At 41.4% G+C, this 23,151-nt stretch overlaps 1 protein-coding gene across 2 annotated transcripts in view; it reads left to right on the top strand.

Moving 5' to 3' along the window:
- Positions 1 to 21,606, top strand: part of PSMB2 (proteasome 20S subunit beta 2) — a 34,176-nt gene extending 12,570 nt beyond the window's left edge. For both annotated transcript variants that reach the window (XM_043574461.1, XM_043574462.1), the window contains 3 exons: positions 17,128 to 17,290; positions 18,776 to 18,825; positions 21,372 to 21,606. In XM_043574461.1, coding sequence (XP_043430396.1) covers positions 17,128 to 17,290; positions 18,776 to 18,825; positions 21,372 to 21,479 — 321 coding nt within the window. In that variant the 3' untranslated portion in view covers positions 21,480 to 21,606. The remainder of the gene's footprint in view (positions 1 to 17,127; positions 17,291 to 18,775; positions 18,826 to 21,371) is intronic.
- The last annotated feature ends 1,545 nt before the right edge of the window (positions 21,607 to 23,151 follow it).

Raw genomic sequence — 23,151 nt, 5'->3', positions numbered from 1 at the left:
TCAGGGCTTTACTACTGCTACTCACTGGCCAAAGTGTTTTCATAGAACCTTTCTGCCAAGTACTTGGTGAGCTTTTGGTAATTTATTTTTTTATAGGACTATAGACCTAAAAAATGGAAATAATGAGTTGGGAAAATATCAGCCAGCCTGGTGTAGTGGTTTTCAAACTATTTCTTGAAGTTGCCTTAGAAAAGTCACAAAGAAGAGCAGTATAGTGAAATGTTAGCTGTGTTTCATATAGGTCAACGTAACTTTCATCTATTTTATATATTGGGATTCCATGTACAATTTTATTTGAAAACAAACAAACAAAAAGGTTTCACTGTCCCCTTCCCACCAAAGTTTGAAAACCAGTGGTATAACTGAAAGAGCCCTGCCTCAGGAGGTTTAGCACTAGCTCTCTTGTGAGCTAGTTAAAATACCTTGGGAGAAAGAGGGAATTTGGATAATTTTGTATGGTTTCTTCTAGCCCCCAAATAGTGTAATTTAAAGATCTAATGTCAAGACCATAAGCAGACTTGAATTTATTTTTTCAGGGAAAGGTAAAGAGTATGTAGGAAAGAATTTCAGATATTAGTCATTTCTAAAAGTGACCGTGACTTGTCCCCGTACTTGGCCTCAATTTGAGTGTGTTTAGTCTGCTTTATAGTAGGCACGTATAGTGTGGTCTTGTCCTAGAAGAATCCTGTTGCTTTGGGCCTCTGTCTGACCACTAGAGTTATTGTCATCTTGCCTTTGGTGGCTGGCACAAAGATGTCATGTGTTTATTGGTATCAGTGAGGTCATGTGACCTGGAGAGCAGATGGCCTTGGTGAAACCTTGACTTTACAGGTCTTGTCCTGTAACACAACCAGCCATTTGCTGCATATGATTAAAATGTCACTAACAAGGGTAATTTCGCATGCTTTTTGGCGAATGTGGTTAGCAGGATGTGACATGACACAGCACTACCTTCTTCCTCCGAGTGCCATCTCCCTGGAGGCCTTGCCTCCTCTGCTCACCCCCGTCTCACCATGCCCAGGCTTGCCTTCCAGCTCACCTGCTCCAGATGGGCGGCACAGTGGGAGGACACTGGCAAAGGCAGATGTGTTTATTTTCCGGAGACAAAATGTTTTACTGCTGCAGATGGCAGTGCCTTCAAGCAAATGGCAGCCTTTGACACCGCTGCCACACAGCCTGGGCATCTTGACAGACAGAGCTGGCTTACTTTTGGTGAGGGAGAAACTGAAAAAAAAAAATCAAGATGTTCATCATGAAACTCATGGAATTTCGGTGCAAGCAGCCGTTCTTTTAGACCTGGAGAACAGTTCTTTCCCACCAGACCTCAGTCAGCTAGGCAGTTAACTGGATTTTCAAGATGAGCTTAGCCAAGAGTTATAGGTCTGTTAGTTATTTTGTTTCCTAGGCTGAATAGGACATACAGAAAAACTGAAAACATATGGCTACATTTAGATGGATATTCAGTGGTACTGCAAAACACATGTGCGTCCCAGCTCACATCTCACAGGAGTCTCTTAGGATTGGGCGTGGCTCATGTCTGCCCCATTTGAGATGCCACTGTTCTATTTTTAGTGGTCATATTGATTATCTAAAGGCCCAGGGACAGATACTTGAAGTTGAGATGCCTTAATTAATATGACATATGTTTTGTGCATATAGTGTTTTTCTACCAAGAAGAAAAAGAGTTCTGACAGCTGCACTTTGAAGCAGTTTGCTTATAGTCATTAGGGCTTGACTAAAGTCCATGAGGAAGACAAAGACTTGGATGTTGAATCATTAAACTTACTCATCTTCTAAGAAAAAATGGCTTAAGAATATCCTTTTTTGAAAATTACTGGCTTTATCAGGAATCCTTCCCACCCCTCCTACCCCCTTTTTTAATATGTGCTGTTTTTCCCAGCCCTAGTGCTGATAGAGTTAGGAGTTTGCAGGTGTAAAGTCCTCCCCTCTCCCCCTTCCCATCTCTCTCCAGGGGGTTGTATGTGAGAAGGTGTTGCTTTCTCACTCAGAGAGCATATATGTGCTACCCTGTTGGATGCCTGCTGTGAGCAGAGAGAACCCCTGTTCTGGTTGAATGGAATGAGCTTATTGGGTGGCTGGGATTGTGCAACCCCATAATGCCAAATTTTCACTTAGAGCATCTTTCCTACCCACAATGGGGTTGATGGTAACTGGTCTAAATTCATACTGTTTTGAAACTTATGTCCTGAAAATTATGTGGTTTCCTATTAAGGTTTGGTGTAAGCCAGGAGCAGCGAAGTACTGTGTCTGCTTAGTAAAAACATGCTTTTACTTTGAAAATGTTTACCATTAGAAGTGCGGGTTTACCCTGCCTTTTAGGATTGTTTTAAACCAGTGCCCTGACCTGTGTGAGCATTCCCTCACACTCACAGATACAAATACACATACACTCTGACATCTTAATGCCTCTTTTATTCCCCCCCACACACAGCCCCTAATGTCTTTATTTTAACTTATTTTTTTAATTTTAATTCCAGTATAGTTAACATACAGTGTTATATTAGTTTCAAGTGTACAATATAGTGATTCAACTTGATGCCTCTTTTTTGCCCTGGCCCACGATCATTCAGGGATATTAATTCAGGGGCTGATCCCAAAAACTCTGTGAGGTTTTCCTGTACTCTCCCCAATAACAGTCATCTAAAATGAAGGAGAGTGGGAAGGAAGTCTTTGAAGGGAGGAGTTGACTGTTCTGTTTCTCGACCTGGGAGCTAGTTACACATGTATTCATTTTATTCATTAAGCTGTATGTGTATATTTTGTGTACCTTTATATGTATGTGTTATTTTACCAAAAAAAGCTTAAGGAAATAAGAAGGGTAAAAGGGCAAGAAAGTATAACACATTTTTTTAAAAGTTGAAGAGAGTAAGTTCAGATTTATCATTGCTTTTGAGTGGGGACAGCAGAGTAAATAGGATTAATTAGATTGAAAAGAAGAAAGGAAGGGAGAGGAAATAATCTCTGAATCTTTATAAAGTAACTTGCCAAAACTCTACGCTGCCTTTTTGATGCCTCCTAAAGTGTGCATTCTGTAGCTGAGAAGTTCCATAAGTGCTGATAGTCATTCAGCACATCTGCAGCCTGCATTGTCCTTGGGGCCAGGGAAACAGACGCAAAGCTCGGTGTGTGCCTTTAGATGGAGAACTTGCACTGCAGGGTGACAAGTGCCACAGTCGCCATACAGATAGATAGGTGCTCTGGGAACAGAACCTAACCTGAGCCTGAAGGGACTGGTTGTCATTAAAGGCAAAGGTGAAGCCAAAAGGAAAACCAGAAGCACAAACCAAAAGACAAGTGTGAGAGAATGTGTTAAGTCAGACAGGGGTTTTCTAATGATTTTTAGACTCTGAGCCTCCTACTCCTAATTTTTTACCTGTTTTAACTAGTGGAATACTATATACAAATTAGGGCTCTATTGATTGAAAAGATATATAAATAAATACCTTTATATAGTTTTTACTACATATGTACATATATTATAAAATCTGTAATCTAAATAGTTTGTTAAATATGGCTGAGGTTTTTAGGGGAATGGTAAAAGATTGAAACCAGAGAGTCCCTGTTATGAAGATTTTGATGAAAAAGCTTTATGCTAAAAGCACTGGGGCTCTCTGGAAGCTTGTTGGTAAGAGAGGGTTAGCACAAACAGATGAGATTTGGTTAAACCATTGGCTCCTGTTTGCGGAAAGAAGAGAGAAGCAGGGAGACCAGTGAGGATCTTCCATGTCAGTTGAAGAGATAAGAGTAACTTACGTTGAACCTAGGCTGTTCTAATAGAAGGGCTCTGAAACACCGTTTTCCCCAGGATTTCCTCAGTGTTCTGTATCTGGTGGCTGTGGACATCCAGAAACATACACAGTCGTATATAGTCCTAAATAGTCTTTTCCAACGGATTGGTTTATTAACTCAGGAAGGTGAATCACCTATGATGTTCAACATTCATAGATATTCATGGGCATGCTTAGCATGTCCACCTTAATATTTGCCTAGTAGTATACAAAGCCTGGCTTCTGCACTTAAATTTTTGAGAACTGACTTAAAGGTGTATGGAATCTTCAGTTTTCCCTGGGAACTGCCAGCTCATGAAAAACAGTTCAAGTGGCCTTGTTGCAGATGTGGTGGCGTTGGTTTTCCCATTGCACAATCAGCAATTTTATTTTGATGTTATTTGGGAGAAAGCAGTATTTTTGATTAGCAAGTAAAATTAATGTAGAAAACAAATACTGTGTTAACTAGTTGGTATAATAAGGCATCTGTGCCATGCTGCATTTCAACTCATTAAATTTCTAAACTTCTAATTACGATAAGATTACAACTTTAATAGGAGAATGGTTCAAACTTGGGGTTAATAATGGCTTTAGGGAAGTAAAATGTACAGAAATATTGGAATTATTGAAGGGGAACTTTAAAATCTAGTTTTGCTAAAAATTGAAATATGCACAATATTTAACTTTTTTTGCTCCTAGAATTCAATTCAGTTGACATTTATTGAGCACCTACTACTTACTAGGCTTTTTTAAAACAATGTTCATTTATTTATTTTGAGAGAGTGTACATGCGCATGGGTAGGGGAAGGGACAGAGAGAGAGAGGGAAAGAGAGAATCCTAAGCAGGCTCCGCACTGACAGCATGCAGCCCAACACGTTGCCGGATCTCACAAACCGTGCGATTGTGTCCTGAGCCAACATCAAGAGTCACGCTTAACCGACTGAGCTGTCCAGGTGCCCCACTAGGTCTTCTTTCAGGAACTTTAACACAGATGAGCACTTTTCATTCCTGACATCTGTTGGGTGAACAGTACTATCCCCATATTCAGATGGAGCACTTGGACCTCCAGGGCCAAAGGACTGTCTCGGGTCTTCATTGCTTGGGATCTAAATTGAGTTTTTTTACATCTGCTCTATCATCTGTCCCCTTATTGAGAGCCTTCTTAACTCCTCTTTCTCCCATACCTTCTATTCCACTAGTTATTCCTGTCATTTCTCCCTTCTAAATATATTTCATGTTGCATACCTCCCTCTCCATCCCTACTGCTTCTGCAGTGTCCTGTGACATGAAAAAGGCTTGGAGCAGCAGAGGAACAGGAGTGGTTTTCACTGGCTCCTCTTTGATTTACAGGCTAAAGTTTGTATTCTTTAGGAAGCCAGTGACAGTATCATTCCAGTTCCTCTGCTTCCTGCTGAAATGACCTAATTCATTAGGTATACATGCCCCATATTCACCAGTACCCAAATATTCCACATTCCTCCATGTTTCTTTACCTTCACATATGCTGTTTCCTCAATCTGGAATCCTCCTACTCATCTATCTTGTGAGCTCCTTCCAGACCTAGGCTTCCATCTTCATCACCTGGCATAAAGCTTCTCACACAGTAAATGCTGAGTAACTTTGGAGTTAAAGTAGGGACACCTGGGTGACTCAGTCCGTTAAGTGTCTGACTGTCGATTTTGGCTCAGGCCACGATCTCGCAGTGTATGGGTTTGAGCGCCACATCGGGCTTGGGGCTCACAGTGCAGAGCCTGCTTGGGATTCTCTCTCCCTCCCTCAAAAATAAATAAATGAAACTTTAAAAATAAATAAATAAAGTCACATGTCAAATGCAAAAGTGAAGTTGGTTGGGGTATCTGCCCATTTCATAACTATCCTGTGTGTCTAGTCTAGTTCTTGCAGGATTTGGTTGAAGCCTTTTATAAACTGTGTACATTTATACTTCAGGTATAATCACCGTTGTTATTAGAAAGAGAGATTGATGGGTTTCCTTAAGAAGGACTGTATTGGAGAGGATTAAAACCAGAGTACATATGTCCTATATTGTTTAGGTACTAGGGATAGATATTCTTCTCCAGCCCTATCCATAGAGTCACAATCTTCTAGAGCTAGAAAAGTTACATAGGTTGTGAAGACTATTGGAAGTTGTTGAAATCTTAGAGGTTTTTTCTGAAGTGTTCAATATAGCAAACATTGCAATTCCAATATAGGTACAAAGTCCTTCTTCTTCCTCTTCTTTTTTAAATTTTAATGTTTGTTTTATTTTTGAGAGACAGAGTGGGGGAGGGGCAGAGAGAGAGAAGGAGACAGAATCCAAAGCAGGCTCCAGGCTCTGAGCCGTCAGCACAGAGCCCGACGCAGGGCTCAAACCCATGAACCGAGAGATCATGACCTGAGCCGAAGTCGGACGCTCAATGAACTGGGCCACCCAGGTTCCCCTACCAAGTCCTTCTTTAATTAAAATGGCAAAAGTGACATTGAAATTTTAAAATTATACCATCAAACCATGCAAAGCAGGTAGCTAGTGAATTCTGTTGATTATTGGAAATAAACTTCTGATTCAGTGTTCAGAGTACCAATATAAGAAAATAATAAACTGATCCATTGTGTTTATTAATGAATTTGCAAAATTGGGCATTGGCAAAGCAGTTATGATATTGGTATGTGTTTGTCAGATAAACAGATACCAATACCATAATTGCTATTTATTGAGTACTTACCACATGTTTTATATATTTGTAGATGGTTTAGAGGAGTCATATGGTCTGACATTGAATTTGCCCTTTTAAAACTTAAAGTATTATAGGTTATGTAAGATGTGATACATGAAATAGAGAACAATAGATACTGGTATGCAAAATAGTATAATCTGAAATATTTGAGTGTGAAACTGACATTTACATATTGAATTATATTTTCACACTAATTTCCATTTTGTGGAGGCAGCATGGTTTCCTAGAAAAACACACAATGGAATCAGAAGTCTAAATTCTGGTCCTGACACTAATTAGCCATGTGACTTAGGGGCACATCACTGTCCCTTCTTTGAACTTGAGTCCCCACATTTGTAAAAGGGATGTTAGACAAGCTAGTTGAACTTTTCTTCTAAGTCTATAAACTGTACTCTCAGTGCCAAAGATGGGATTTTAGGGAGCTTTGACAATCAACTGGGCTAAAAGAAATAGCATGCACTGTCCCTTCAAAGCCCAGTCTCTGTTTAGTGTATTTAGAAGTCTATTTATTAAAACACTGTCATCACTAAACAGACTCCTTTGTCCCATTGGTGGTTCTATATCTCCTTCCAGATTAATCCAGGAATGGAAGTATGCTTCACACACTGCTTAAAGTTCCAAGTACAGCACAACGCAAAAGAAACCCCACCTCCAAAGCACCTCACTCCTATCGACATCGTCCTATTCAATTAGAGGTGGCAAAGGCTGGCCTGGCTCCAAAGGAAGACTGTCAATTCCTCTCTTTTTCTGTGTCCACGCTCGGCAGGATGCTTCCTCACGCCCACCTCTCTCCCCCTTGCTGTGACTTTGGTTTCCGCCAGATGTCACACCGCTGCTTGTCACCGCCCAGACTCTTAGTCGCTGATTTTGTTGTTTCAGTGTATTTATCACAACTGTTCTCTTTAGCTGTAAAATTTATGGAATTTCACACTCTTCGTAATCACTACAGTGTTTCTTTTTCATGAGAGAGAGAATATACAAGGAGTTGTATGCACAAGAGTTGGAGGGAGGGAAATATTCCACCTAACTTGAGGAAAGTTTGCCTGTGTGTACCATGCACACCCCCCACTCCCAAATGCACAAAGTGAAACAGCTCAGTTCTGTAGGGCTCAGGTACTTAGGAAGTCCATTTCAATCTCAGGGAGAAGTGTATAAGAGGTGTGGTTATTGGCTAATTTCCTTGCTTAAATTTTATCCCTTTTGACTATAAAAAAAAAGGGATGATTTGATTGGCTCTTTGTGGGACATCTTGATATTATTATCTGGTCAGATCTGTTAATGCGGTCAAATCATAAAAGTGACAGTGGTGGTGGTGATGATAATAACTAATCTGTATTACTATTATTAACAGGTATTTGCATTAAGCACTTTACATTTATTTATTTAAACCTTCTATAACCCTATAATGATGGATGCTGTTATTATCCCTGTTGTATAGATGAAGAAATTTCAAAATGACTGAGAGCTTTCCACTTTATTTTTAAAGTTTATTTATTTATTTTGAGAGAGAGAGTAAGTGAGCATGAACAGGGGGGCAGCAGAGAGAGTGAGAGAGAATCCCAAGCAGGCCCCACGCTACCAGCACAGAGCCTGACTTGAGGCTCTATCCCACAAACCATGATCATGACCTGGGCCGAAGTCTAGAGTCAGACGCTCCATGGGCTGAGCTACCCAGACACTCCTAAAGCTCTCCATTTTTTTTTTTTTCTCTACTTTAAAATAAACTTATAGGGGCTCCTGGGTGGCTCAGTGGGTTGAGTGTCTGACTTCAGCTCAGGTCATGATCTCACAGTCCGTGAGTTTGAGCCCCGCGTCAGGCTCTGTGCTGACAGCTCAGAGCCTGGAGCCTGCTTTGGATTCTGTGTCTCCCTTTCTCTCTGCCCCTCCCCTGCTCATGCTCTGTCTCTCTCTGTCTCAAAAATAAATAAAAACATTAAAAAAATTTTTTAAATAAACTTATATCCGGGCATCTGGGTGGCTCAGTCAGTTAAGTGTCTGACTTTGGCTCAGGTCATGATCTCGTGGTTCATGGGTTCAAGCCCTGCATCAGGCTGTGCGCTGACAGTGTGGAGCCTGGAGCCTGCTTAGGATTCTGTGTCTTTCTTGTTCTCTGCCCCTCCCCTGCTCATATTCTCTCTCTCTCTCTCTCTCTGTCTCTCTCTCAGAAGTAAATAAACATTAAAAAATAAAATAAGCTTGTATCACGTATTTTTAAGGGAAGAAAAGATACCACATTTGTGTGGTGGTGTTTTTTTTCCCACTTGTAAAAAGAGGCAAAATTTTGGTGGTACCTTTTTTTAGTTAAAAAAAATTTTTTTTTATTAACATTTATTTATTTTTGAGAGAGAGAGACAGAGTGTGAGCTGGGGAGGGGTAGAGGCAAAGGGAGACAGAACCAGAAGCAGGCTCCAGGCTCTGAGATGTCAGCACAGAGCCAGATGTGGGTCTCGAACCCACGAACCAGGAGATCATGACCCAAGCCGAAGTCTGATTCTTAACAGACTAAGCCACCCAGGTGCCCCAGTGGTACCTTTTTTTAGAAGCTAAAATTCATTTTGAGTTCCCAGGATGGTTCACTTAAAATTTTTTCTTTGTCTATCAATTAAATACAACTTTAAAGTATTTTGGTGTTTGTACTGTAAACCGTTGATGGTGATCCTCAAGGCTATTATTGTGCAGGGAGTGTCTCATCTAAATGTTTGGATCATTTATTGGTCATCTGGATGTTTAGGTTCAAAATGTATATAATATTCAATCCTATCCTTTGTTGTGAAGGATGCCAGTTCCTTGGGGACCTCATAACTTTGTTTTATTACCTAGATTTGCTATCTAAATAATTAGAATAGTGGAGACAACCAAAGACTAGATTATATCATGCACAGAACAAGGATTACTTTGTAAAGCATAGAGGTTTCCTGGCAAATCTGTCATGATTGATTAGTGTTCCCATTTCCCTGGAATAATTGACAGATCCTCACATGTAATGCTGCTCATAGGATAGAAGGGAACTGATGAAAAAGTAGCTAGAAAGTGAGACTTGGCACTCAAGTGGACATATCTGTAGTGGCAGAAACAGCACGAAAGTACTTAATAAATTATTAAATGGTACTTACTCTTCAAGAGTGGATGTAGGGTTTGTTTTTGTTTTTTTTTTTTCAGGCTTCCAGAAAATCTATATATGTCTATGTCTCCAGGCCTGTGTCAGTCTCAAGATAGGTGAGGGTAGGTTGAATGCGAAGTGGATATGCTTGAAGTGAAGATCCTTATGAATGTCTTTGAGAGTGAATACAATCATTATCACCTTCTGACTTGGGGCTTCTGAAAGAGTCTGGGAAGGGGAGAGGAGAAAACTGTCATTTACCGCATTTCTGTGCGTCAGCCAGTGTGCTAGGCACTTTTTATTAACATCCTTCCATGTCCCTTTATGAAGACATTATGAGGACTTGTATTTCAGTGCTAGGAGTAGGTGGGCTTCTCCTGAGTACTCGCAGTGTCTATTTCATAGGCACTGTGAACTTCATAGATGATTGTGTGTCTCTAGTAGTAATTTTATTTATTTATTTATTTATTTATTTATCTATTTATTTATTAATTAAAAAATATTTTTAACGTTTTATTTATTTTTGAGACAGGGAGAGACAGAGCATGAACAGGGGAGGGTCAGAGAGAGGGAGACACAGAATCTGAAACAGGCTCCAGGCTCTGAGCTGTCAGCACAGAGCCCTACGCGGGGCTCGAACTCACGGACCGCGAGATCATGACCTGAGCCGAAGTCGGATGCTCAACCAACTGAGCCACCCAGGCGCCCCTCTAGTAGTAATTTTAGTGTTTATCGAGGCTTTACTGTGTTTTAGGCACTCTGCTTATTGTTCATATGCATTGTCTCTTTTTTTTTTAAATTAATTTTTTTTTCAACGTTTATTTATTTTTTTGGGGACAGAGAGAGATAAAGCATGAACGGGGGAGGGTCAGAGAGAGAGGGAGACACAGAATCGGAAACAGGCTCCAGGCTCTGAGCCATCAGCCCAGAGCCTGACGCGGGGCTCGAACTCACGGACCGCGAGATCGTGACCTGGCTGAAGTCGGACGCTTAACCGACTGCGCCACCCAGGCGCCCCTGCATTGTCTCTTTGAATCTTCACCGTATCCCTTTTGTGTAGGTATTAGCCCGTGTTTTCAATAAGAACACTAAAATTCAGAGAAGTTAAGTGACTAACTTTTCTAAAGCCACACATTGATAAGACAGGTTTTGAACACAGGTCTAACTATACAGTTTACCAAAGCTATTTCTTTCTTTTAAGTTTTTATTTAAATTCTGATTAGTTAACATATATGACAAAATTAGTTTCTACAAATTTTTGTACAATATACAAACATATATGACAAAATTAATTCTACAAAATTAGTAGAATTTAGTGATTCGTCACTTATATATAACACCCAGTGCTCATCCCAGCAACTACCCTCCTTAATACCCATCACCCATTTAGCCCATCCCCCACCTACTCCCTCCATGAATCCTCAGTTTGTTCTCTATAGTTAAGAATCTCTTATGGTTTTCTTCTGTCTCTTTTTTTTTCCTTCCCCTATGTTCATTTGTTTTGTTTCTTAAATTCCACATATGAGTGAAATCATATATTTGTCTTTCTCTGATTTATTTCACTTAGCATAATACATTCTAGCTCCATCCACATGGTTGCAAACGACAAGATTTCATTCTTTTTGATGGCTGAGTAATATTCCATCGTATGTATATGTATACACACACACACAGCACATCCTCTTTATCCATTCATCAGTTCTTTTTTTTATTTTTTAATTTAATCTTTTTAGGTTTTTTTTTTTTTAAATGTTTATTTTTGAGAGGGAGAGCAAGCAGGGGAGTGGGAGAGAGAAAGAGAATGAGAATCTGAAGCAGGCTTCAGGCTCTGAGCTGTCAGCACAGAGCCTGATGTGGGGCTCAAACCCACAAACTGTGAGATAATGACCTGAGCTGAAGTCAGATGCTTAACCAACTGAGCCACCCAGGCGCCCCATATCCATTCATCAGTTTGGACATTTGGGCTCTTTCCATAGTTTGGCTATTTTTTTCAACGTTTATTTATTTTTGGGACAGAGAGAGACAGAGCATGAACGGGGGAGGGGCAGAGAGAGAGGGAGACACAGAATCGGAAACAGGCTCCAGGCTCTGAGCCATCAGCCCAGAGCCTGACGCGGGGCTCGAACTCACAGACTGCGAGATCGTGACCTGGCTGAAGTCGGACGCTTAACCGACTGCGCCACCCAGGCGCCCCCATAGTTTGGCTATTGTTGATAATGCTGCTATAAACATCAGGGTGCATGTGCCCCTTTGAATCTGTATATTTTTGTATCCTTTGGGTAAATACCTAGTAGTGCAAATACTGGGTTGTAGCAATGTTCTGTTTTTTTCTTTTTTTTCTTTTTTTCTTTAAATTAATGTTTATTTATTTTTGAAAGAGAGAGAGACAGAGCAAGAGTGGGGGAGGGGCAGAGAGAGAGGGAAACACAGAATCTGAAGCAGGCTCCAGGCTCTGACCTGTCAGCACAGAGCCCAACACGGGGCTCGAACCCATGAATCGTGAGATCATGACCTGAGCCAAAGTCAGACACTTAACCAACTGAACCACCCAGGCGCTCCAAGGGTAGTTCTGTTTTTAACTTTTGAGCAACCTCCATACTGTTTTCCAGAGTGGCTACACCAGTTTGTATTCCCACCAACATCGTAAGAGGGATCCCTTTTCTCCACATCCTGGCCAACATCTATTGTTTCCTATGTTAATTTTAGCCATTCTGATAGGAATGAGGTGGTATCTCCTTGTGATTTTGATTTGTATTTCCCTGATGATGAGTGATGTTGAGCATCTTTTCATGTGTCTGTTAGTCATCTGTATGTCGGAGAAGATATTTGCAAATGACATATCTGATAAAAGGTTAGTATCCAAAATCTATAAAGAATTTATCAAACTAAACACCCCCCAAAATAATCCAGTTAAGAAATGGGCAGATTGCCTGGGTGGCGCAGTCGGTTAAGCGTCCGACTTCAGCCAGGTCACGATCTCGCGGTCCGTGAGTTCGAGCCCCGCGTCAGGCTCTGGGCTGATGGTTCGGAGCCTGGAGCCTGTTTCCGATTCTGTGTCTCCCTCTCTCTCTGCCCCTCCCCCGTTCATGCTCTGTCTCTCTCTGTCCCAAAAATAAATAAACGTTGAAAAAAAAAAATTAAGAAATGGGCAGAAGACACGAACAGACATTTTTCCAGACATTTCTTCCTAAAATATTTGTGCTGTTGTTCTCCCCTTTGTTCAATTCTAGATGCATGACCTGTACCCTAAATTTTCCTTTACTTAGCAACCTATGTCTAAAGGGAGTTAGAGGGGTGCCTGGGTGGCTTGGTTGAGCGTCTGACTTTGGCTCAGGTCATGATCTCACAGTTCTTGAATTTAAGCCCCACATCAGGCTCACTGCAGTCAGTGGGGAGCCCACCTCAGATCCTCTGTCCCTCTCTCTCTACCCCTCCCCTGCTTGTGCTCTCTCAGAAATAAACATTGAGAAATACAATACAGGGGAATGGAAAGAAGGACCCAGGAGTCTAGTAAAAGGCAACAATATATGTGCATTCAGAGAGATGCTGGCAGTTGATTTAAACTTGAGTGAATTCTTGCAAGTAGGACCTATCGCTTTCTGACATTTGTTTAGTCATTTTCCTCATCTCCTTGTCATACTAGGCATTAGCCACATATAAATTAAAACATATAATGCCTTCTGGTATGATTACTACTCATTCAGCACATATTTATTGAGCATATACTATATGCTTGTATATCATTGAACAAACCAGACATAATCCTGCCTTCATGGAGCTTATAATTGGCATAAATATTTGAATAGGTAGGCTGTAGCTTACACATAAGTATTTTTCTAAGCATACTACCAGCAGTCACACGTGTGTATACTGTCAGAATAACACAAAATTGAGGGGCTTGGAATTTGTCTCATTTCAGGAATACAGTAAGGAATCAAGAATATGAGGGACAATAACAGTCAAGAAACTCATAACTATGGCTTTGTCACTTTGAATTGAACACTGTGATTCTTAGAGGCACAAGAGTGACAATAAATAAGACTTAATTTGAAATTTTAAAACACGTAAAAGGGGCATCTGGATGGCTCAGTCGGTTAAGCTTCTGACTCTTGGTTTCGACTCAGGTCATGATCTCACAGTTCGTGGGTTTGAGCTTCGTGTTTGGCTCTGAGCTGACAGTGGAGGGCCTACTTGGGATTCTCTCTCCTTCTCTCTCTCTCTCTCTCTCTCCCCCTCTCCCTTTCTCCCTCTCTCCCTCTCTCCCTCTCTCCCTCCCCTCCCCACCCCCATTTGTTCTCTCTTTCTCTGTCTCTCTCAAAATAAATAAATAAACTTAAAAAAACAAAACAAAAAAAGGACTAGTGTAAGCCAGAGATCTTTGATGGAGTATTGTAGGAAGAATTTCAGAAACTGCAAGTTGTTACACAGATGTATTGATTTAATTAGTCTAGCTAACACCATTTATTTATGCTTAAGCATCTCACACTTGCAGAAGTTGGTAATTCGAAGTCACACAATAATTTGTGAGTTATCTTCTCTACCACGTGTTGTAGCTTCTGAATACCAACTTTGATGAGTGTGTGTATCAGATGCTTAAGCATGAATAAATGATATTATATAGACCAATTAAGCAATACCATTTGCTTTTGAAGTTCTGTTGACATAGTTTCATGTAAAATCTTTTGGTGGTGGCTTTTAAAATCACATTGTTTTAAACACAGTGTAATCTCATAGTATAGCAAGATCCTCGTTAGAGACAGAACATATCTAGGTTCTGTTGCTTAGACCTCTTTGGGTATCTGAGTGGATCCTTAATTTGCCATTACAACTTGATAAAATTGTTCTGATTAACCATACAGTGGTTGTTTTAGCTAGTGAACGAAGAATTGTAGAGTTAATCCTCTTAGCAAAAGGGTGAACTTTTTTTTTGTGATAGATAAGAGACTATATTGTGAAATCTCTTAGGGGAGGAAAACCAGTTAGAATTCCCTTGCCATCTCTCTGTTTCTCTCCTCTCTCCCCCATTCTTCTCTCTGTTTCCTCTTTTTTTTTTTTTTTAAATATTTTTATTTATTTTTGAGACAGAGAGAGACAGAGCATGAGCAGGGGAGGGGCAGAGAGAGAGGGAGACACAGAATTTGAAGCAGGCTCCAGGCTCTGAGCTGTCAGCACAGAGGCCGACGTGGTGCTCGAACTCACGGACTGTGAGATCATGACCTGAGCTGAAGTCAGACGCTTAACCGACTGAGCCACCCAGGCGCCCCTCTGCTTCCTCTTTGAGATTCTAATTCTAACCATAAGAACATGAAGGTATTCTGTGTCTGCCTGATTTTACAGTATGTTTTTCACACTTAAAAAAATTTTTACTAGAAAAAATCTATTAGATATATATACATATTTTATCTTTAGCTAATTTAAACAGTTTAGTTTTTGTTGTTGAAAGTGGCATGCTATGGAAAGGAGATTGGGGTATAGCTAATATGCTACGAAATGTAGGCAGCATCTTTTCTTCCAGAGTTTGGGATGCCTCACCTCTATTATTTTTTCTCACCATACTCCCCAGAAGATAGAAAAGGGAAGGATTAGTTGACCCAGTTGACCCAGTTTTACACATAAGGAAACAGAAACTCATAGGGGTTAAGTGTCTTGCCTAAGGTCAGACTTACTAAGAATGTAGTTGCAGAATGTGGCAGAGAGTTCCAGAGCCTGGCAGAGTGTAGCACACTACCCACTGGGAAATGTGACAAGCACGTAATTATTTTCTCAGAAGACTTGACTACTACTGCTTCTTACTCCTCTCAGACTATCCACCATCCACCCAAGGCAGAAACTTGTTTGCAGTTTAGGGCTACACTGTAATCTTTAGGAAATGTTACTTAGGACAACTGGCTTAGAATTCTAAGTTAGTATATAATATTTTCATGTGTTCTTCTAACATGAACTTCTTCAGGCTTCCAGGTGTCCATGTTAATCATTGTCCAAAGAACGTAAGGTGTCACTTTTAGGACCACTAGCTGTTATTACTTTATGCTTTATACACTCGCTTTATTACTTTAAAAGGGTGCATAAATGTATTCAGTTTCATTTAATGTGCATTTAATTGAATATGTAAATTTAAGGATGGGCACATAACCTGAGCAAGACCTGCTCACTACCCACTGAGGCCAGTGCAAGGTGGAAAACACATTTTCCGGAGAAAAAGGAAGCCATGTAAAATGGGAGTCTCACCACTGATGCCTAGGGCCGTGCACAGGCTGAATTTAACATGGTAAATGGCCCAGCTAGTGTAGAAAAAAATAATCTTCCATTTGGAGATGAAGATCAAGGCCGACTTACTAAAGGTTCTTTGTAGAAACTTGCATGTTTAGATTTGCCAGTAATACAAAGAAAGAACACCAGTTAATTACTTTTTGTTTGTTTCATTGATAAAAATTACTTTTTAGTTACCTTAGGAGAGCCTTCTTATATGGGAAAAACTTTTTGTTTGTTTCATTGATAAAAATTACTTTTTAGTTACCTTAGGAGAGCCTTCTTATATGGGAAAAAATGTTAGCGGTTCACCTAAATCTATAGTTCTTCCAGTGGAAACTATGTTTCCACAGTTCTTCTAGAGCATTTATGGACTTCATTATTACTGTCTGCATTAAAGTTTAGTGATCTGAGGGGCACCTGGCTGGCTTAGTCAGTAGAGCATGTAACTCTTTTTTTTTAAAATTTTTTAACATTTATTTTATTTTTGAGAGACAGACACAGTGAAAGAGGGAGATGGGCACAGAGAGAGGGAGATACAGAATCCGAAGCAGGCTCCAGGCTCTGAGCTGTCAGCACAGAGCCTGATGCGGGGCTCAAATTCATGAACAGTGAGATCATGAACCAAGCTCAAGTCGGCCGCTTAACCAACTGAGCCACCCAGGCGCCCCTAGAGCATGTAACTCTTGAGTTTGAGCCCCATGGTGGGTGTGGAGCCTACTTAAAATTAAAAAAATTTTTAAATGTTTAGTGGTTTGACTTAAATTTTTGAGACCTACTATCCTTCTGCACCCCCAAGTTGTTTCTTTAATACTATGGCATATAGTCTGCCATCTGAAATTTTGGTCCAGGTGCCCAGATGGAATCTGTTTATTTTGGAAGATGTGGTTGGAGCTGCCGCTTTCTTTAGTCTGTGGCCTGACACTCTCAGAACTGTGTTTTTTGGTTTCAGCAGTTAGAAAAGACATAAGAGCACCTATGTTTTGCTTTTGTAACAAGTTCTTGTCCACAGGCTTTACGAAGAAAGCAGCTTTTTTGAATACCGATAAGTGCTCCCAATGCCCTTACATTCAAACATTGTAACTTCCTTTACAAACTCTTACCACACTCTTAGGCCTTTAGATTTCTCTCAGTTTTTACTTTCATCATGATTTACTTAGCTGCTGTTATTTTCTTATTCATCAGAATTGGAATGATCCCATTTGTCATGGAAAGAGATGTTGGTGCTACTGCTTTGACCATGTCTTTCTTCTGCAGACCCCGTATCATGTCAACCTCCTCCTGGCTGGCTATGACGAGCATGAGGGTCCAGCGCTTTACTACATGGACTACCTGGCAGCCTTGGCCAAGGCCCCTTTTGCAGCCCATGGCTATGGTGCCTTCCTGACTCTTAGTATCCTGGATCGATACTACACTCCAAGTAAGTTCTAGCACTCTAGGTAGGGAATACAGTCCCGTCCTGAGCTGTCTTCTGGTTTTGTACACTACTCCTGGAGTTGGGTGGTCGGGGCTTGAATAGAGGATGGATCCTAGGAAGCACATCCAGGTACCTTCTGGAAGCTGCTCTCCCCTCCAGGTCAGTAGGGTTCTTGAAAAGCTAATAAAAGTCCTTCTTTTACCAGACAGAAGGAGATACTGCATATGTCCAGAGCTGGGTTTTGTTTTGTTTAAAAGGGTGCTACAGTAGTGAGTAAAATTAATTTTTCAGTTACAAAAGTTCCGTTTTTTAATTCATTTTGCCCAGCCTACATGCTTATTAGCATCTCAGCTATAAAGAATGAGCAAATAAGCGAAGTGGTTTGCGTGTTTGAGTTTGTGAGGATGAACAGGTCCCCAGAATGACAATGGAAGATTTCTTTGCTTAAACATCAAAGCTTTTAAGGCCACAAGCCTTGGCCCTTCGCTTGGTTCTTTATCAGCTGCTGGCTGCCCCTCCTGTGAGAAAGAGCTGGCTCTCTACTTGTCAGTAAACTGTTAGCTTGGCAAAGCTTCCAGCACAGGGATGCTTTTGTGCTACATTCTATCTTCTGACTCCAATCCCAACCTTGACCTTAGCTACTGTGAGCAATAGGCACTTGGGATTCTTCACTTTTCTAGGCTATAGATGCAGCCCAGATAGCCATTCCTCTCCTTAAATTCCATTCTTCCCTATCAGTACAGTAAAAATCTGGCTTCTTTACTCTTTTTTTTGGTGCTGCCCTCTCACTCAACCTTAGCCATGCCAGAGCTCCAGGCCACATCCTGAAAAGCATTAGCCTGGCCTCCTAATGACTGTTTCTTGATTTGGCATCTGTCAGTAATACAGCTGACTTGCCCACCAAAATCACCACTAACCACCCTTGAAGCCTAACTGCATAATATGTCATCCCAGTTTGCCATGCCTGTGGACAGTTCCTTTGGCTCCTGTTTTATGAGAGTCTCAGCCCTATCCCATGAATTCTCTTTCCATTGTTAAACTGAGACCCAGCTGGGAAAGTGAGGCTAAAACTCTGGCCTGTCCTCCCTTGCCCTGATTTGCAGCTGGCTAGGGCAGATGGAACCGATTTAAGCCCTAGTCTAAAAGGGTGGGGTGGGTAGGGGTGAGGGGGATGGGCGATAAAAAAGAGGCAAGCCGCTGGACTTCTCTAGAGGCAGGCCCTGGCCATGGGAGGCAGAATTCTGTCATGCTTACCCTTCTCTGTAGCAAATCAATTTGAAATGGCTTGTGGCTGCCGGAGCACTGGGTCTGGGGCATCCTCCACTGCATATGGAATAAGTTTGTTGCAAGCTAGAAGGCTAGGTATTTTTTTGCCTTTTCCATTTGTGTGGCATGCTGACCTGAAGAAATTTGAAACTTAAAAGTTGTGGCAGAGAGTTGGACTTGATGGCAACTCCTTGAATACGTGGCCTCTGTGTTCTCTTTCAGCTATCTCTCGTGAGAGGGCAGTGGAGCTTCTTAGGAAATGTCTAGAGGAGGTGAGTAGTTCCCACAGGACCCTGAAAGGAATGTTTATCTCTGTTTGCCAATATTGTTCATTCCTTGGTTGCAGTTTTTCCCTGATCTTTGCCAGAAGGTGTAATAAATACACACTAACCAGATGTGAAGTTGCTACCAGGGATAGAGTTTGGTGGGTAACAAACTCTCATGGGTTACCTCCCATCAATGTCATTTTACAATTTAGTTATCTTTTTTTGGCTCATCCAACCTAGTGATTCTCAGAATTTGGCATGTATAAGAATCATCTTGGGAACTGTTTTTTTGATTGTTTGTTTTGTTTTTATTTTTGTTTTTAAGCAGATTCGTGACTACCCTACTCCCATTCCCACCACTGATTCTGATTCAGTTGTCCTGGTGTAGTGTCTGAGTATTTGATTAGCAGTCCCAGGTGATTTTGCTGCAGGCGGTAACTGGGTCATATTTTAAGAACTACTACCTTAGGGACGCTTCAGTTGGTTAAGTGTCCGACTTCAGCTCAGATCATGATCTCACGGTTCGTGGGTTCGAGCTCTGTGTTGGGCTCTGTCCTGACAGCTCAGAGCCTGGAGCCTGCTTTGGATTCTGTGTGTGTGTCTCTCTCTGCCCCTCCCCTGCTCCTGCTGTGTCTGTTTCTCTCTCTCTCAAATAATAAAAATTTAAAAAAATAAAAGAACTATCTTAGACTTAATACCTGCTGTATTTGTGTCACCTGGGGTTGCCATACCCCAGGTGTCTGCTTTCTTTTAAAAATTTTTTTTATTTTTAATGTTTATTTTTGAGACAGTGCCAAATGGGGGAGGGGCAGAGAGAGAGGGAGACACAGAATCTGAAACAGGCTCCAGGCTCTGAGCTGTCAGTACAGAACCCGATGTGGGGCTCTAACCCACAAACCGTGAGATCATGACCTGAGCCGAAGTCAGACACTTAAGCAACTGAGCCACCCAGGTGCCCTGTGTCTGCTCTCTTAACAGTCCATTAGTCCTGGAGAGAAAGCCTTCCCTGAGAATTCAGGAGGCCATAGAAAGCAACTGGGAAGCTTTAAGCGGAAGAGGAGAGTAGCCTTTAGTTTATGAGGCCAGGAACGTGGACCCCACCCATTAATACTGCTGCTAAGAGTCTAAGGCTTTGGGTTATGTATGGAGGATGAGGAGGAAGAGAAAGCAGCTCCCTTAGGCTTTTAAATTCTTTTACTGTTCTTGTGGCTTAAGGATGAACTTGAATTTGTGGTCTAGGAGAGAGCAGGTGGGTGAGAGCAGGTGGGAGCACTGAGCATAATGTCACTTTGCCTCTTATACAACCCTGTCTTCTTCAGTCCACAGTGTCCCCTTCTTCCTCATGTTTGCAAATCCCCTTTACAAAGCAGAAACTGAGGACAAACTCATGTACTTTCCTTAGCCATCCAGCTAAGAGACCATATTAGTCCAGCAGTCCTAAGTGTTACAGGGGGTGTCAGGGAGAAGCCACTGGCATATCAAGGGCTTTGAGACTTTATTCACTATGGACCTTAAACATGATCATTTTAGAAACCCACATTTATTGTCACCTTTTCTTGATTTTAGAGCTTGTTTTTGGATGTAGGAGTCATCAGCCAGAGGAGACTCTGGAAATGGAATGGGTTTTTGATGCCCAGTCCTCAGCTGTAAAGGAGATGGGAAATATCACAGGAGGGAGGGCTTGGGCCTGGGGAGGTAGACATTTCTGGGATATGCTTCTAAGGGAGCAAGTAGAGAGCTTTGTGCCTTCCCTCTGGAGACTAAGTGAGGTGTCCAGGAAGGGTGGCCACAGAAGCCAAGATTTCCTCCAGCTGTCTTCCTCTATAATCACCAGCCAGGTTAGTGGGGCTGTCTGCTTCCATGCACAATAGAGCACTGCTTGTTTGGAACAGCCTCTCAAGCAGAGAGTCTTAATGAGAGTGCGGAGGTGTTATTTTAATCACAGGTCAGCTTGGACTGCAGGAGTTGGAAGTAGGGGTTGTTCCAAGAGCAGTTCTTCCAACACCCTTCCACCATTCCTGTGGCTACACACACACACACACACACACACACACACACACACACACAGATAGAGTTACACAGTCAGTCCTTATAATGTCAGTGGGTGGGGCTATGGTGACTGGAGTAAATTCTTGGGACATAGGAATACATTGCTTTGGTCCAAAGCTTATTCCTAGAGCAATCACTCTTTGTAGGCTGATTACCTTGAGACATTTTTAGAAAGAAGTCTGTGTTTACCAGACTGATTGGTAGCAGACCGTGGGGAATAGAGCTTTGGATTTTCTTACTCTTTCATCAGCTGACTGACCAGAGACAAGCTCCCAGCTGCATCTGTCAGTCCTCCCTCACCTTCCAGCCTCCCTCACCTTCCAGCCTCCAGCTGCAGTTTGGGGTTTCTTCAGTGTCTGAGTACTGACTCAGTAGAATATAAGCTCCACAAAAGCAAGGATTTTTTTATCTGCTTGTATGCCCAGTGCCCTCGAAGAGAGCCTGGCCCATAGTTAGTGCTCAGTAAATACTTTTTGACTAATTTTCTTTATCTCTGTCTGCAGCTCCAGAAACGCTTCATCCTGAATCTGCCAACCTTCAGTGTTCGAATCATTGACAAAAATGGCATCCATGACCTGGACAACATTTCCTTCCCTAAACAGGGCTCCTAACCTCATGCCTTCCCTCCAACTTGCCAGGGAACTTTTTTTGATGGGCTCCTTCGTCTTTTTCTACTCTTTTGACGTGCATCCTTGATAGATGGTTAATTCAGAATAAAGCTGAATCTGGATACATTGAGCTGTCTGTTTTGAGTCTCCATTTACCTATCATCACTTCAGGACAGAAATGGAGAAAGGATTATCTGCATTGGACTTTTTGCTGGGACTGTCTTTCCTTCTGCCCCTTTCCCTTCATTAATGTTCTAATTGTCTTTTTAGCTGTTAGCCCCGCATTCTGTTTCACTGCCTAGCTTCCGAAGTCTAGCTCTTTCATATATCTTGCTTGCTAATGTCTCATTTCCCTAAAGCAGTGGTTCTTTTTACCCCTAAGCTTAACGTTTTAAAAATTAGTTTGAGGGGCGACTGGGTGGCTCAGTTGGTTGAGCATCCGACTTCAGCTCAGGTCATGATCTCACTGTTTGTGGGTTCGAGCCCCGCATTGGGCTATGTGCTGACTGCTCAGAGCCTGGAGCCTGTTTCAGATTCTATGTCTTCTCCGCTCACACTCTGTCTTTCTCTCTCAAAAATAAATAAACATTAAAAAATAAAAATTAGTTTGAATACATAATACGTACACTTAGTAAAAAATGCAAGTGATACAAAGACACACAGTAAAAAATGTTTCTGCTGTCCCTATAATTTGATCACCTGCTTCCCTTCCCAGAGGAAACTTCAGATACTAATTTCTTACCTAGCCTTTAAGATAGAAGTTGTTCCTGTATAAAGCACGAACACACATGTATGCACGCGCATGCATACACACATAACCCCTCTTAAAAGTATTTGTAAATGGTCTGCATACTGCTTTTTAATTAATTAATTAATTTTTTAACGTTTATTTATTTTTGAGACAGAGACAGAGCATGAACGGGGGAGGGACAGAGAGAGAGGGAGACACAGAATCAGAAGCAGGCTCCAGGCTCTGAGCCATCAGCCCAGAGCCCGACGTGGGGCTCGAACTCACAGACTGTGAGATTGTGACCTGAGCTGAAGTTGGACGCCTAACCGACTGAGCCACCCAGGCACCCCACTGCTTTTTAATTTAACATATACTAGATTGTTCTATATCAGTATACATATACCTATTTTATTCTTGTTGACAGTTGGGCAATGTTCTATTAAATTGATGTGCTGTAGTTAATTAACAAAATACCTGTATTACTTCCTAATCTAGCTTTTTGGGAATGAATAATGTAAATGTTTTTTGATTAGTGCCACTAAAATGATGGTTCTTAACTGGATGTATGTATCAGAATCATCCCGGGGAGTTTTCTTTTTTATACATGATTAGGCTGCACTCACTCCCAGATTCTAACTAAGCAGGTTTGGGGCCTACACATAGGAATATTTTCAAAGCTTCCTAAGTAATTTGTGTCTTCAACCATGATAGAGAATGGTTGGTAGGAAGTTTCTTTAGAGTGTGGTCCTCAAGCTTAAGCACGAATCTCAATTCCCTGGAGGGCTTATTGATACACAGCTTGCTGGGTCCTACCCCTGTAGCTTCTACATGTTTGGGGTATGGCCTGAGATTCTGCATTCTAACATTTCCAATTGATGCTGCTGCTGCTGGTCCAGTTAACACAGTCTTTTTTTTTTTTTTTTTTTAAATGTCTCGCTTTACTTT

Source organism: Prionailurus bengalensis, chromosome C1, assembly GCF_016509475.1.
Source record: "Prionailurus bengalensis isolate Pbe53 chromosome C1, Fcat_Pben_1.1_paternal_pri, whole genome shotgun sequence".
NCBI lineage: Eukaryota > Metazoa > Chordata > Mammalia > Carnivora > Felidae > Prionailurus > Prionailurus bengalensis.
This window is presented reverse-complemented; position numbering and strand designations above follow the sequence as displayed.